We start from the raw sequence: 16,653 nt of genomic DNA, 5'->3' as shown, positions 1-16,653 counted from the left end.
AAGTCACGTTTTCTATAGACCGATCTTCGTTACGTAACCAGTCTTAATACTCATACTCAAGAGAAACAAGGAAAATACTGAAGAAATTTGAAGACGAAGTTTAAAATTTGATGAAAGAATTTTGTTATTGAAAAAGATGTATTCTAAGCCATTCTACTTAAAATTTCCATCTGCCTTGTTATGTCACCTCACGTGTAAGAACATGTGGACCGTGACGTCATAAAAAGTGCTGATTATGTATTCCTTGGCGGCGTTCTTTTTTTATGACATCGGAGCGTTCCACACCCCACCTAAATTTAGTTAAAAACAAACGAAACGTGATTTAAAATGCTGACGCTGTACTGTAAGATAATCATGTGGTTTAAATGCATTTATAAAATCAACTCCTAAGTTTGTTGTTAACTGTTGCCATATAGGAGTTGTTCACATACGTTAAGGGAGGACCTTTGGTTATAAATATCAAGGAGACGTTCACTTTTAATACAGCGAGTCTCGTTTTATGACTCTATTATTTTGCACTGAGAAAGAACCACTTAGGAAGGCCTGTTCTCTACTTATTTACTCACAAATTTTCTTCTTTTCAAATGAAACAGGCAAGATGGCACAAATATAATATAGTTCTCCTATTCAGCCCACCCCCATCGAACCCAGCCAAGAAATGAATAAAAAAATAGAAAGAAAGTATTAGAGGGAGCAAGCCGCATACATATGTTTTATTTTTCTTGCTACTCATCTAATAGTGACGGAATCCTGCGGTATGTCTCAAGAACCCATTCCATCTTTATCAGTTCATTTTACCCAGACGACCAACTGGTTATCCAATAATCTGTGGGTATATGGACAATTACTATGTCCCGGAAGGGAATGCGACCGTGTATAATAATCTGAATTATTAATTCACCTCCTCAAGTTTCTCTCGCAACTGTATTCTTTATGGAAGTGCGGGTTCATAAATGAAATACAAAATATGACATCGTGTTAATCAGTCTTATAAAGACAGTATCTAAAAAACCACATATTGACTTTTAGAAAGAATGTATCAAACCAACTGCAGCTGCTTTGGTGTTTCCTGTGAAAAAAGGCACAACACATTGTGCGATGGACGAATAGCACTGGTTCCTGTTAGTTAGGAATCAATGAGGAATACCCTCCATCAAGCACTCGTTTGGATGCGGTTCACAACGTCGGACACCCGGGCTGTACTCTTCATAAACTGAAACACGACCCCACCCCCGTTTCTCGACGGACAGAAAGAAAGCGACCACTCTCTCATTGTTACAAAGTCGCGCAGGTTGGGTTCATAGACTCCAAAGTTGGTCCTCCTTCACCATTAAGCGCAATTTGTGCGCTGGCATGTTTTCTCACTGTGGGCAACTTACGAAAAATATTTCGAATTCTCGATAGGTTAATGGTTCTCTTTGCATCTTTTGTAATTGGTTACGGTGACCCCCGGACGAGTATCTTTCATGGTTCTTCTAGACCCCAATTGAAAAAAGTCGTATGTTATACAGAAAAGCAAGTTCTGCTGGAAATTCATAACTCCTAACAACAATAAACCATCAAAAATAATACAATTTGCTTTTATTCCGTTCTGCTAACATAACACAATAAATTAAAACAAGGTAACATTCAAAATATGGTCATTGATGTTCGGAATCTTGTGTACATGTTACTGATTTTTTTTCTCGAATTGAGCGGACAAATCCTGACACCAAAGAGCTAATTAGCGATTTTTGTCCAATGCCTGAAATTTCAGGTAAGCGCAGGTTGTTTTCCGTATTCGGATTTATTCTTGAGCCTCCTTACTTTAAGTAAGAAAGATCCTCATCTCAAAAGAACTAATTATCGTGAAATATTTTGTCTGCAGTTGTTGATGATAATCGACCGTAGTAATAAATTACAGGACCAATGAGATGAAGGTAACAGGGTGGCAAATCACACTGAGAGCATTGTCAATCTCTAGTTAGCTAGGAGGAAACAGTATGCCTACATCCTGCCAGACTCTTGTGGAGTTGTGAGCGCGAACCCAACACACTGAGCATAAACTGACTTAATGGTAAGTGAAGACTCAATGTATTTGGATTACAATATCACATTAATTCAGCCGTAATTTGAAAGTTTGTACATCAGGAATCTGTGAATAGTCAATATTTATAAATCCTCTCACTGTGTTTAGGCATTTCAAGAAGCGGTGTAATCACTGAAAAATACGTATATCATCCGAAGCATGGAATAAGGGTCCGTAGCAGTGTGTGCTTCAAAAAACAAGAGTTGTATTACTGTAAGGAAGCAAATTTACGACGGCCTTGTATGAAAATCTAACACCATTTTTCACCAGCATTGTTAGTGAACGGGTGTTGCCATTACTATCTTATCGTGCATCCTTGATTCATTTAATTTTTAATGAACACCGAGACATAGAGGTCGTTTTAGCATGATTTAAGTGACTCCTCGTACTATGTACTCGTGTTTCGTGGCACTTTATGAGACTGAGATTTTCCTTAATCACCTCCAGTAGACCCCTTAACTTAACTGAATCCATTCAACTCGGTACGTCACACAACCACTGACTACAGTTGCCGGAGAAAAAAAAATACATTTCTGGCAGGACCGAATCTTTCTCTCCATGAGATTTACTTCACCTCATTATTATGCAACTTACCGTTAATAGATGACGGTTAAAACTGATAAATATTTTACTATGCCATGGTAGATTTTAATTGCCAAGATGAAACAATGACAACCGTAAAAAATATCGCATAAATTACCATACTAAGTTTAGGTTCCCCTCGATTTTCACGAAATTATATTGTAAGAATTAGCATTTGGTTTCACACTTATAAGAGATTAAATGTGTCTTCTATATTGTTCAGTGTATGGTCGGCGTACTTTTATTTCAGCAAACTTCAGTGGGACGCCTCAATAAATTTGATCAACTTAACAGGTGTGACGATTTCCTCTCAGTTGGTGTCTTTATGCTCTCAGGAAATCACAAAAATTCGAATTTTGAAATTTATGCCTGCCGGTCATACAGTGCAACTTTCACTCCTTCGTTTATCCATCGTCCTCTGTGACCCTGTGCTCAGTAAAAGAACACCGTTGGAGAGATTTTTTTGTAAAAGTCAAAGGAAAAAAGCTGTCAGAAAATATTATCTGGAGCTTCTATTTTTAACATTTCAGGTATTTCTGTTGGATGTGGCTCAATGTTAGATTGCATAGTTAATTTAAAGCTATTTAAGTAAGTTGCATAATGATATAAACATGATTTCGAAGGAAACTAAAAAATGCCGATTCATTGAAGTGTATCCCTTGACATTCGTCACATGACACAAACTAGAAAGCGCCGATTCATTGATTAGTTTCTGGTGCTCAGCGCGCACAATTCATTCTCGGATGATTTGTATACGTTTCTTGACAAAACCTCTCCACAAGGCAACAGCAATTCTCACTAAACGTCAAGGTAAGAGAAAATAAGTGTTCCCTCGTGTTCCCGCTGAATAGTTGAGCTCCCTTACGCATGCGCTTTTCATCATACAATCAACCGGTATTTCTCTGTTCGTTGATAATGATCATGATCACTTCATTGAAAATCTGCTTCGATTTCCACACTATGCAAATTAACCCAGGAGACACTTCCAAAGTAGGTAATATTAATTTTCATGAACATGCAACTCAAGCCATACTCTTTTTTAAGACTATGGTCTTCCAGTTATATTTTATCTACGAATGAACAAAGCGGCTACTGACGGAAATCATTGCGTTACTAAACTTTGAACACTGTACACGAATTTTGAGCCCTGCAGATGCTGGTGGGTTGTCAAGACGTGACAAGAAATTCTGCGAAACTCATAAAAGGCTGGCAAAACTTTCTGATTGAAATTTGATGGTGTTAACACCCCAGAACCAAGCAAAAAGTATTACCACAGCTCAGTTACATGTTTTAACCGATTTGGGCCTAATTGTTGTTAACTAGCGTTACATAATATTATCGGACCTTGTGGTTCTGCGCCAATGACAACCGACCGTGCTGCGTTTGAATATGACACAAAGTGAGTGAACGGCGAAAAAAATAAGTGTGCTTGATATTTATATATCATCACGAGCTATAATACTCTTCGTTGAACGATGAGGGCATCAGAGTAAACTTTTTTTCGCTCATCCTTGGCACTAGAGTCTATGAGATCTTTATGCTGACGTAAGATCGCAACAAAGTGCCAAAACAATGCACTAAAAAAAGCCAATCACTGAAATTACACAACATTGCTTGTTTGTATGACGAGATATTCACAAAGCCACATCATTCGCCTGTCAGTAGATTAAAAACGACATTGACACAGTCCGGAGCGGCGGCAGATATTTGGTAAGATTTATCAGGGGTTTATTCTTGTTTTCCTCTTTCTTTCGATTTGCAACTATTTCTGCTATTTCTGTCTGCCGCTTTCAAAACTGGCCCAAAATAGATTATCGCACTCGCTGTTGACGAATTTCTTTGCCGGTCCATTCATTATGTAATCCCGCGCCCGGGTAGTTTTCGACGCGAGTGAACTTCGCATAGACGGTTTTCTTGTCAGTGAATACGAAGAATGTCATAGATTTCTTAATTTCACTAAGAACGGTGAAGAAAAATCCACTCGTCCAATGAACTAGAATGATGATGTTACGTCATTGTTTGCAGTCTGCAGTAATCCTGAAATTTTTACGTCTTGAAGCTCATGCATTCAATGATTTCGCTTACCTCAAGCGGGATGGAAAGTTTTGAAAAAGGTATCTGAAACCCTTCAGGGAAACTGGCAAAAATTCGGTCGACGGAGTTCTTTTTGTCCTGTTTCAGTGTACTAAATTTGTACTGATCAATTAAATCACGATTCGTATGCATCCTGAGCCCACTGAGCTTTGAGATGTCTGCAGTACGTGGTATGTTGCGAATTATAAATGTACTGTAAAAAGATCAACCCCAAGGAGACCTGATGGCTTGAGTATCCGTTGCGCAACGAAACCGGTGACTTCTTAATTTTTTTCTTTAATTCCAACTCCAGTTGTGCCTAACTCCAGTCCAGAAAAATTTGCTGTTACCCTTACTTTTAGGTTTGCATTTAGTATCTTTTAAGATGGCTGTGGCAGCGATCAGAAACAGAGTTCAGATCTCTCAGCTAATTTTTTTTGTCTAACAAAAGTTCGTTGACAATTAAGTTAAAATTCTTCTTCGAAATCGAACAATTAAATTTTCCCATTGCTGTCAAGTGGATAATTGTTTATTGTCAACCGAGTCGAGCAAAGAAGCCAGGGCAATTAGTAAGATTGAGGAAGTTTCTTAAAACGTAAAGGGAGGAATGTGAACTGCGGCCATCCTGTTTGCGACGTCTTAAGTCACCTACTGCTCGTTTGAGACTGAGTCTTGCCTCGTTTTCTGGGAAAGAGAAAATTATTCGATTAATACTTTTCATAACCTAAGATACTGACTGCCCACGTTAGAGGGCGGCTATGTCACGCAAAATGATGTAATTTCGTGACACCCAAAAAGATACACGATGAAACCGTGCAATATGTAAATATGTTGAACAACATAAAAGAAATACAGCAAAAGAAACGAGAAGCATGGACGGCCACAAATGGACAACATTGAAACGGATTGCATTCCAAGGGTAATCTGCCGACTTTTTTCAAGTTTATGGCTAAAGGTAGATTTTGCTCAGAATCATCTTGCTCGTGATGTAACGATGATTTTATCAGTAAAGGAAATCCACATAAAAATCCTTTAAAACCATAAGATAACGTGACATAATACGGTGGCCCCACAAGGGACGTAATGCAAATTAAAGAGTTGCTGCAAATAAAATGAAGTTGCTGCAAATTGAATAAAGTTTCTGCAAATTTAAAATAGTTGCTGCAAATTAAAAGAATGTTGCTGCAAATTAAAACATCAAAAGTATGCGCGCGCACTGAAGGAAGGACAGGTACGAATAGAGCCGGGTCACCGGTCACAGGTCCCAAGTCACAGGTCATTGTTTTAGCAATACAGAGACAACCCTAACTGTTTACAAATGCTAACATTAGGCCTATTAAGCCTAAGGTTAGCTTTTATGGATGTTTAGGATACGTTCTGTACTGTTAAAACAAATGGCCTGTGACTTGTGTTTTGTATCTTCCCTTCCTTCAGTGCGCGCATACTTTTGATTTTTTAATTTGCAGCAACATTCTTTAATTTGCAGCAACTTTATTTAATTTGCAGCAACCCTTTAATTTGCCGCATATCCCTTGTGGTCCACCGCAGACATAGCCCCTTTAAGCTGCCGGTTCTACACGACCAAGTTTTCGTTCGCAAAAGGTGTCATTGACGACTTGAACTTGTTTTTAATAAGTTTTCTTGAGACTGTGTACAATAACGGGACTTTCCTACCATTATTTTTTTAAGCTCTTTTTCGCTTTTCGTTGGCTGCTGTAAGTGCCATGGACGAGTCTGATACTGGCCAGTCGCCAGGATTTTTGGATCGTAACTAGGTTGCCTTGTCTTTCCATGCAACGATCTTCGGACTTCGTGTTCCAATAATCTTTGATAGCCTTATGTCTGAGACGTGTGGCTTCGTTCCGTAATTTTCTATGAAGTTCCCAGTCCTCGGGGGCTCTGGTTTTATGAAATCTCCTAAGCGCTTTTCTCCTTCGTCTGATTGCCTCTTTCCAATCAGTTGTCATGTATGGCACATCACCATCTCTGACACGCATTCTCTTACATGGTATATGTTCATCTACAATGCCCTTTAACAAGAGGCTGAAAATTCAGATTGATCGTCAACATCATCAAAAACCTCATCAACATGCCATGGTGCCCACGCTAAGTATTCCTTGAATACCTGTTTATTCAAGTTCTTACGTGATCTAAAATTCACAACTTTTGTTTTAAATTTAACCACCCTTTCCTTCATAAAAGCATAGACAAGGGCGTGGTCACCTAGCCCCGGGTCAAAAACTCCACTTTTGATAAAACCATGAGGCAGGTTAATGAGAATAACGTCTATAAGTGTCTCGCTGACTCGCTCTCCAATTTTCTGAACTCTGGTCGGTTTAGAAATGAGACAGTCGAGTTCATGTGTTTCTTGTAGGTCAAGAATAGTTTTCCTTCATTGCTAGTTGGTCGAAGATCACCAAGCACTACAATGACTACAATAGATTGTCTGTAGATTTGCCAGTTGCAAATGTAATTTAACTCTTCTTCTAACTGTTGGCGGTATGGTAATGTCAAGCTTTTTGGAAATCTGTACAAGGCAATCACAATGATACTTTCGCTTTCAACTGGAAAGAAAGGAAAGGAACTTTATTTAAGTGTCTAGTCGTTCTAGCGCTGAAACACTAATTGGGGACAATGTAAATTGAAATGAACAATTAACACAACTCAAGCCAAATGTTGGTTTTTGAGGACAGGGGAAACCGCAGTACCAGGAGAAAACCTTTCGGTGCAGAGTAGCGAACCAACAGACTCAACCCACATATGACGCCGAGTCTGGGAATCGAACCCGAGCCACATTGGTGGGAGGCGAGTGCTCTCACTACTGCGCCATCTCTGCACCCCACAATGTCTAACACAATAACCTCAATGGTTTCGTAGCTTTTAACAGGCTTGATTCTTTTACATATTAATTCAGAAGATACGTAAGCTAGAATCCCTCCTCCTCTTTTCTTCCTATCATTTCGGTGGAGACCATAACCAGGGATAGTAAATTGACTGTTAAGGTAGAACGAGTCAATGTTAGATTCACTGACGATCATAAGCTGAGTTCTTGATTTCTTTATTAGACTAGCAATTTCTTCGAATTTATTTTGAATACAAGTGATGTTTAGGTGGCACATCAAAACAACTTTGTCTGTAATCAAATCATTGTTCGCCGGAGCTTGTGACTCCCTAAGAGGATTTATAATATCATACTGATTTGCATAGACTCCACAAGCAATATTTTGACACAATTCCAGTAATCATTTCCATCATTTTGGAATTCGCTCGCAATTTCCCCACTGTCCAAACCGCAAAATGGAAGTTCCGAAAACAGAACAAGCCGTGACACGTCCATGAAGCTACCTTCCTTGAGATTAATTGGGTGAATTGATTAGGCCGTACATTGGCACACTTGATATGCATTAACTGTGAGCAAAATGAGCAGCGTAGACTGCGGTGGTTTTTAGCGATTGTCCGGTTACAAGATGGACACTTGTCAGGTCCAGAGTTTGGGTTGATGTCACCGCTTTCGGTCAGGCGTTTTACTGTAATGTCGACGTCGAATTAGGATATCTGGTTAATCTTGAACCAAAGTAGCCCTTCGACGGCTTGTTGACAATAAGCCTTAATCCAAGCAGGCGGGGAGGATTTGACCAAACTTATAAGTCTTTATGCAGTTACAATCATCAGTAGACACTCCTCTAACCTTTAAGGTAGCGTAGTGGCGTAGCGGCGTAGCGCGGAGTTGGCTATAACCAGTCCCATATCCAACAAGCGCCAATAGAATACGAAATACGAGCGAAAAAAGCGAGCAAATCCGAGCAAAATCGAAAAAAAATTGATGAGAACTGATGCGATGTTGTGTAAGACCTTGTGCTCAGACAGACGCAGGCTTATCACAAAAACATTTCTTAAACTTTCGCGTACTTCTAAACTTCGAAATGGATCCAAACTTTCCAAAAAGACGTGTTTTTTTTTTTTTGCTTTATTCAGAGAGAAATTTCGCTTTCCGGCGAAAACAAATTTAGCTTAGCAACGCTTACCGCAATCATTTAACGTATAGAATCAAACTAAGGTATATGAGCTGATAACCGAGACTGAGTGAACCAATCAGAGCACGAGAAATGCATTGACCGAGGTTGAAAATTTAATAATTTTCGATATTTCCTGTCACTTTTTATCGTCGATGGTACACAAGATCAATTTCCCTCTTGGCATGTCTTATTGTTCAATGATTGGTAGATAGTGGGAGAAAGGAAACCATAGCTTGAAAACAATTATGCAAATGCTTATAAACGCGATCGAGCCCTCGTCCGTCACTAGGACTGGTTTGCGAACAAAGTCATTAAGTTTCGGTAGTGATTACCTTTAAACAGAATTTGAGACACTAATTATGCTTGCCATCCCTATGTAAGCCGACCCTGGGGCTTGTCAATACTCCTATTCTTTGAGATGGTTTCGGATTCAATTAAACTTAAAGGGGTAATCTGACGAAAATCGCATCTTTCCTATCTAAGCCATTTTGAAACATAGACAAGTAGTCTGCGTGAGAAAAAAAATGCTGTGAACCTTTTTTCAAATATCTCTTTTCGTTCCAGAGATATTCGAGTTTTTAAACTATACAAATTAGCCAAGTGATGACGTCATACACTCAACCAAATTTTGTTCAAATATGATGAAAAGAGATATCTCAGCCGATTTGTATTAGAAATTTTTGATTTTTTGCAGTAAGATTCCACTAAATGTTCTCCACAATATGAGCTTAACAGTTCTGTTACCATGGCATCATACTGGGTTCCAGACCTCCCCCATATTAAAAGCTTTCCTGGCCACCTTTGGCATTCCATTTTGATATTTGCTAACAGCACTTCATATGCATGATCCAGCAAGCATGTAAATATTTCAGCTCGAGTTTGTGGCCTTGTTTAACATTTTTCAAGCTGAAAATCACTAACATATTGAAATCAAGTGGGTGGGGACTGGAAAAGAGTGAGTTGCCATGGGAACAGAATTTTTTATAGCCATAGGTGTTTTTCCTGTAGAACTATTAGACTACCAAGTTTCAATGGTCTGCGCCGCAAATTGGCCAAGTTAGCTCTATTTATATACTCATTATAATATTGGGTTGAGTGTATGACGTCATCAGTCATCTTATTTGCATATTTTACCCATTTTTCCGGAACCAATGCAGATATTTGCAAACGGTAAATGTCGTTTTTGATCTTTTATGGAATTCTATGTGATACACTAAAAAAATCAAGGGGTAAAAAGTTGATCATCGTACCACTTTAACCTTCAGATAAAAACACTGAAGACTATGGATATATATGGGAATGAAAACGGGACCGCAAACGGACTGCTGAACGGCTCTGTAAATGGAGCTTTGACAACGAGGCGAGTGCTTCTCACCGGTGGGGCAGGATACCTTGGCTCAACAATGGTACCAATGTTACTCCAGCGAGGGTACGAAGTGGTCGTATTTGACAAGTTCATGTGGGGTGCAGGTCCCCTCTCAAGCCATGCCGGAAATCCTAATTTGGAGATTGTCCGAGGAGATATTCTGGATAAAGGACTTCTTGCGGAATGGATGTCCGACTGTGATGCTATTATTCATCTCGCTGCTATTGTGGGATATCCTGCCTGTGAGAAACTTAAGGATGAAGCGGTTGAGGTTAGTTGCTAATTTTTACACTAAAAACTGCAATGCCGTGTAGAAATCTATGCATTACATTGGATCAACACAAACAGTGCTAAGCATAAACACACCACTGTTAGGACAGATCAAGCAACGTTCACGAAATGCATTCTCTTTAAAATGGAACCTAACATGATCAGCACTCAAATTAGAAAGCAGGCGCAGACAGCTGTTTAGGGCTTTTTGGCCCTTTTCAGCTCAGTCTGCCGTAGCTAAAGCACAATGAGTGTCAGTGATACTTCACCTTCCTCATATGTCTCGCCATAATAGCTATAAGATCGGATTGCGCAAAGGCCACGTCAAACAAGTGCGACAAATGGCCGCGTCATTAAGAGAGAAACCATGGAATGGCCAATAGAGAGTTGCAAATAGACCGGATCATCTTAAAGAGATCAGCCACGGCAAAATATAATAAACATTACACTAAAAACTGCAATGCCGTGAAACGATCTATGCATTACGTTGGATCAACACACAAACAGTCGTTTAATCTTTGTTGGTCTTTGTTGTCCAAACAGTTTAAAGTGCCTTCAGCCTCAAATTTATTTATGCCACAAATATCAAAATCACCGCCATAACACTTGTGTTTCAACATTAAATGGTTCCGGTTTTCGCTTATTTAAGTCCGCACGCGGTTGCATAAAGGACAAAATTGGTAGTCCTTATTTCCTTGTTACCTGGAGTAAATATGAATGTTGGGATAGACAAAAACGATGCAAAACTGACAGCAATAAAATTGCGCTGCAAGTGCTTGCCTGCTGGAAATAATTCCTGTCTTCTCTGTTGGTACGCGCGCAAGCATCAGAAAGGCGTAAAAAAGATATTTCAGCTGAACTACTGAATACCCTTCCTTTAATGTGCATAGGGGTAACACCTATTGTTACATACCTAGACTTTCACTCAACAAAACGAGCACTGTGATTGGTTGATTCTTGGTCACCTGCCCCTGATCAAATTCAAATGTATCCCGACCGGGAAACATATTGCTGCAATTGTCGAACGAAAGCCTAAATATATAACAAAGCACTTAATGTCTGGTCCCTCGTGTCCTGATCTTTCCGCCGACTTCCTCTCGAAAATATCAGGACTCTTGGGTAAACAAAACTAAGTGTTTCCCTCGGGACCATACATTAAGGGTGCGTTCGATTGACCGTATTCCGGAATAAGAATACATGGAATATAAGTTAGAAATCCTTCGTTTTTACGGAGATTCACATTAAAATTGTCAAACACCCGCTAAAACGCTATTTTAAACATATTTTTATTATCCTTGCTGCTTCGAAACGCGCCAAACATACCGTTTTAATCATCACTCCAAATATTCTTATTCCGGAATAGGGTCAATCGAACGCGCCCTAAGTGTATAATGTTATACCTCCCAACTTAAATACGTTTTCCGATTGGAGGAGAACGTGTCACGTGTCATGGGTCAAAACTCACTGATTCTCTAGGGAAACAACGACTTGAACTTTCGACTCGCACGTGATCAGGGGGTGCACCTTTGAAACAGCGACAAGTTCTGAGTAAAAATCCGGGTATTATTCTGTTTGGAGTTGGGAGGAAAACTGTAAAACAAAACACTAATGACTGGCCCCAAGGGAAACAGTGAGTATTGTTTACCCGAGATCCTAGGGTCGAGGGGAAACAAAACTCACTGTTTCCCGTGGGGGCAGTCATTAAGTGCTTATTGTTATATAACTAGACTTTCGCTCAACAAAATGAGCACTGTGATTGGTTGATTCTTTGTCACGTGGCCCTGGTCAAATTCAAATGTATCCCGACCAGGATACAATTCCGCAGTTGTTGCCCGCTCCGGATGTTTTGCTGCCATTGTTGCAGGAAAAGTCTAAATATATAACAAAGCACTTAATGTCTGGTCCCTCGGGAAATTATGAAATTATGGAGAATAGCCCTTATTTACGATAGCCGCCATGCTGGTTTTCAAATTGTCATGTAAATTAGCCATGTGTTATGCTGGGGGGCAAACATTGGAATAAAGGCAAATTGCGGAAAATCGGCTCGTCGAAATATTGAATTAACATAATGATTGCTAAAAGTACCTTTTATAATAATTTTATATCTTTTGATTGCCTCCGACATTTTTACTTTCCACTTTGTTATCTGCTCATTTTTCACTAAAAAAAACATCGAAGTAACTTTTGTAAGCATTCTATTTTACTACTTAGGTGATAAACATTTAATGAACGTGAAACAAATCATCTGTGTGGCTAAGATGTTCGTGATAATCTCTCGAACTTGTGTCGTATGTGTAGCTAATTTGCATGATAAAGGCAAGTCCAACATGGCGGTTATCGTGAATAAGTTCTATTGGGCGTCTGTCGTGAAATTTCGAATTCTTTCATATTTGCCCAAGTAACCTCTGTTTAAGCAACAGTGTTAAAATTTGACGGATAATGATCACGCAAACAAAGAGTGTTTTTTCCAAAATGGTTTTTATGCAAGAAATAATTCATGAAAATTAGGAAACCAGAAGAACATGAGAACATGTTTTTTCGTGGTTTGCGCTCGTGCACTCACGTGTCTGGAGCACTAAGTAAATAAACAGTTGTGAACAGACATCCAAAAGTCATGTTTTTTTTCTGTTGGGAAAGTACGTTTGAGCAGCGGTGGTTCTGTGCCAACTTTCTCCGCCTATGCGTCACCACGGAGCCTCTCCCGCATGCACTTGAGAGCTAGTAAGACTACGCACCCTAGAATAACCGTGTTAACAAATTGCGGATAATTTATCATTAACGAAAATCATTTCTACAAATTTACCCAGAATATAACAACAATGTTTAACACTTACGCGAGCCTACTGGTACAAGCATATTCGTGGCGCTCACAACATAGGCTGAATGCGCCTTTTTCAATCCATATTGAGCCTTTGGAGCTGAGAATTTTCCCCTGTGGGCATCGATCCCCGCAGAAGTGGGGATCGAACGCCGCCACTACTTATTGCACCTCCACCTAGTCCCAAACAAGTATCGATGTCGTGGGCACACTGTTATTTTTAAATGAGACTCCTCTGTCTGAAAAATGCCTGAAATAAAAATACCGATTAAATTTTAAAAAATGTCCAAAGAAAAAATCGTTTTCGAGGATTTTTAATGTCTAAAAGGAAACCACTTACCTGCTCGAGTAACTAATAGCTCTGATTCACTGTCCACTGCAATGTCGTCACTGATTTTGCAATACACGAGGTGATTGTAGACATCTTTGCTACACTCGCCGATTGCAACACATTCCACATTCGCGGGGTGGAAAATGAACTGGGGCAGTTGGGTCCACCAGCGAGGAGTGAATAGCCACAAGATGCCATGCAATGAAATGTAAACAACTAGCGCGACTCGATATCAATGCATGAAAGGTTTTCTGGCATCAAAAGATAGATTGAGAACTAGGATTTATAGCACGCACTTTGGGCTTACACCTCAAAACGCATTTTTAAACATTTTTGCCTCTAGCGTATATACCTTCGAACGGTATTATTGGCCACTTGCCGAAAAGTTTGCGTTGACCGACTTTTCTTTTTTCTGTCGTTAGATTAATCAAGAAGGTACCAAGAACATTGTGGAAAATTTGCTGCCTGATCAGCATTTAGTGTACTCGTCCACCGGCTCCTGCTATGGAGCTGTGCTTAGTGGTCTCTGCACTGAGGAAACACCCATCTCTCCGCTGACGCTCTACGGCAGCACTAAAGCCGAGGGAGAGAGAATGGTGCTCAATGCCGGAGGTGTGGCTCTTCGATTGGCAACGGTGTTTGGTGTGTCGCCCCGGCTAAGGCTTGATTTGCTAGTGAATGATCTCACTGACAAGGCACTTAGGATGCGTGAATTTGACCTGTATCAGGGGAGGTACCGTCGCACTTTCCTTCACGTCAAAGACGCCGCCAAAGCATTTGTCTTCGCCCTCGAAAACTATAAGCTCATGGCGGGACAAGCTTTCAATGTCGGAGACGAAGAAATGAACTTGTCCAAGTCCGAAGTTGCTCGTATCATTCAACAGAGCGTGCCTGGATGCATTATAACCGAAAATACAAACGGGGAAGATAAAGATAAGAGAGATTATGAAGTCTCTTACAAAAAGATCAAATCTCTCGGTTTTCAAGCCACTATTTCCGTTCAGGAAGGAGTGCAAGAACTCATAAAGCTTTTACCATGCTTAAGCAGAGAAGAAATACAAAACGCTAGGAATATCTAACTGATGCCAAATCATAATCCCGCTTTATTGGAAACTGATGTCAATGATGTCGATAACCCCATAGACATGTAATTGAATTCATAGACAGTTCATGTTATTTATTTAAGGAATAAGGAAAAGTCAACATTTGTGCAATGTTGGATAATACCTTTCTTTAATTTCTTTTTACCGTGGTTGTCTCAAGACCAGGGATTAAATTCGTCATTAATAATCTTGTTTTCTTGGGTTTTTTTCTTTCATAGTCTGTCATGCGAATTCAGAATAAGGCCCCGGCAAACGACTTGAACATTCGTTCGGTTTTGTTGAATGATGTTTAACGATGTTGTCTGCTGGAGCTGTGGGCAAACAGTATCAACACTTTCAAAAAGCTTTACGAGAGGCCTGGTATTCAGTCGCAGGCTGCAACCGTGGTTTTTACTTCGGATAAGGACATGGCTACGTCAGGGAGAGACCTATTAGTGCGCACGCTTATACCCAACAAAAAAGAGGGAGACAAACGTTTTCAACATCGCTGTTCGACAAATCGAACGTTTACTCCGGTCTTAAACGCTGTCCTTCACATATTCCCTCTTCTTGCCTATTTCTGAGAAATTTATCAGCTATGAATGAATATTATACTATAAATAAATTGTTACAGTGAAATGAATAATGTATAGAGAGGAAAATCCATTAGATCTGAGAACCGTGTTTTTCTTGTTTTATATGGCTCGCTGGTAGCTTGATGGCATAAAACAAATAAACCACAACTGGCTTAATATTTAATGATTTTTGCTTTCGTAACGTTGACCACACACAAATCGCAGCTTGGAACAAATTAGCCACAAAAACAAAAATATGAATTCATTGCTCTCTGACTCGCCGGAGACAAAAGAATAAGAAAGACAAAAACATAGAAGGAAGAGGAAGGAAGAAAAACAAGAAAACAACGGCTGTAGAGTGCCTCGTCGTCATCAAGTTGAAGTAGTTATTTGAAAAGTCTGTTAGGTATGCATTATGCATGAAAGAAAAAAAAAACTATTTTTGTTGAATTTCTATTGCGATAGCATGATTAAGGTAAGGGAAATTTAAGATTTCAAACATTTGTTGTCTCAGATATTATGTGTAAGTTACCAAAACGTTATGAATATTGCAAAGTACGCGTACCCTTCCACGCACGCCTGTTGGGAACGCGCCAACGAAACTGACGTGACGCGATTCGGGACGCCTAATGATCCCCCCATCAAAACACCCTGCTTCGCAGCTCACTGTCTGCTAGTTTACACTTATCGTGTCGGTTTAACTCTGTTTGATTTTATTTTTCGTTGTTGAAACGTTTTAAGGAGATGTAATAAATCGAATGTAACCGAGCGGAGTTATCGGGCCCACAGTTTCGACTATTAAAGCTATTCATCTAACAAGGAGACACTACTCGTCGAGATCACCAGAAATCCAAACTTAAAGTACTTTATTCGGGACGCGAACTCTTATGACCTGCTGTATTGTTCTGGGTATCACTGTCTTTACCCTACCCCTCCCTCCACAGCAGCAATTGAAGCTAATTGAGGTCCCCCCTTATCCACCCCTTCCTGTGGAACAGGTATAATGAGCTCCTGGTATACGTACAAGGCTAACTAGTCAAGCTAGATGTAGTACATAAAGTAAGCAAAGAGCCTGAATGTTAAGCTTATGGAACGATACAATATCCGTCACATTCTGAAATGCTTCCCTTTCAATAACGTTCGTCAGCTGGAACTTCACTTGTATGACGCATCGCGGAAAATAGAGACGTGCGATTTTTATGACGGATCTTCTTTTTTTTAAATAGTAAAGTTACATCTTCTTCTGCATCACGCATATGATTTCTTGTTTGACATGTGTTACTTTCACTTTCAAACTTTTTCGTAATTCTCTTGTTGTTTCTCAGTGTTAAAACCCCGGTGGGGCGGGGGAGGGGGGGGGGGGGTAAAACACAGGCAAAAAGTCGCGCGAGATTCTAATGGATATCGTGGATGACAAATTCGGCGGCCGTGTTGAACGCGCGCGAAAAATCCAGTTTTACTAACACGTGATT

At 39.8% G+C, this 16,653-nt stretch overlaps 1 protein-coding gene across 4 annotated transcripts; it reads left to right on the top strand.

The window, feature by feature from the left end:
- Positions 1 to 1,963: 1,963 nt before the first annotated feature.
- LOC138019470 (GDP-D-glycero-alpha-D-manno-heptose dehydrogenase-like) lies at positions 1,964 to 15,360 on the top strand. Of its 4 annotated transcripts, none has more exons than XM_068866267.1 (3): positions 1,964 to 2,056; positions 10,005 to 10,376; positions 13,947 to 15,360. In XM_068866267.1, exons 1-3 carry the CDS (start codon positions 2,054 to 2,056, stop codon positions 14,601 to 14,603), a joined length of 1,032 nt encoding a protein of 343 aa, XP_068722368.1. In that variant the 5' UTR covers positions 1,964 to 2,053; the 3' UTR covers positions 14,604 to 15,360. The 4 variants fall into 4 exon arrangements, with proteins under 4 accessions (XP_068722368.1, XP_068722370.1, XP_068722367.1 ...); XM_068866269.1 differs by lacking the exon at positions 1,964 to 2,056 and adding an exon at positions 3,342 to 3,460; XM_068866266.1 differs by lacking the exon at positions 1,964 to 2,056 and adding an exon at positions 3,564 to 3,640.
- The last annotated feature ends 1,293 nt before the right edge of the window (positions 15,361 to 16,653 follow it).

This window comes from Montipora capricornis, chromosome 10 (assembly GCF_036669925.1).
Source record: "Montipora capricornis isolate CH-2021 chromosome 10, ASM3666992v2, whole genome shotgun sequence".
In the NCBI taxonomy this organism is placed as follows: domain Eukaryota; kingdom Metazoa; phylum Cnidaria; class Anthozoa; order Scleractinia; family Acroporidae; genus Montipora; species Montipora capricornis.
This window is presented reverse-complemented; position numbering and strand designations above follow the sequence as displayed.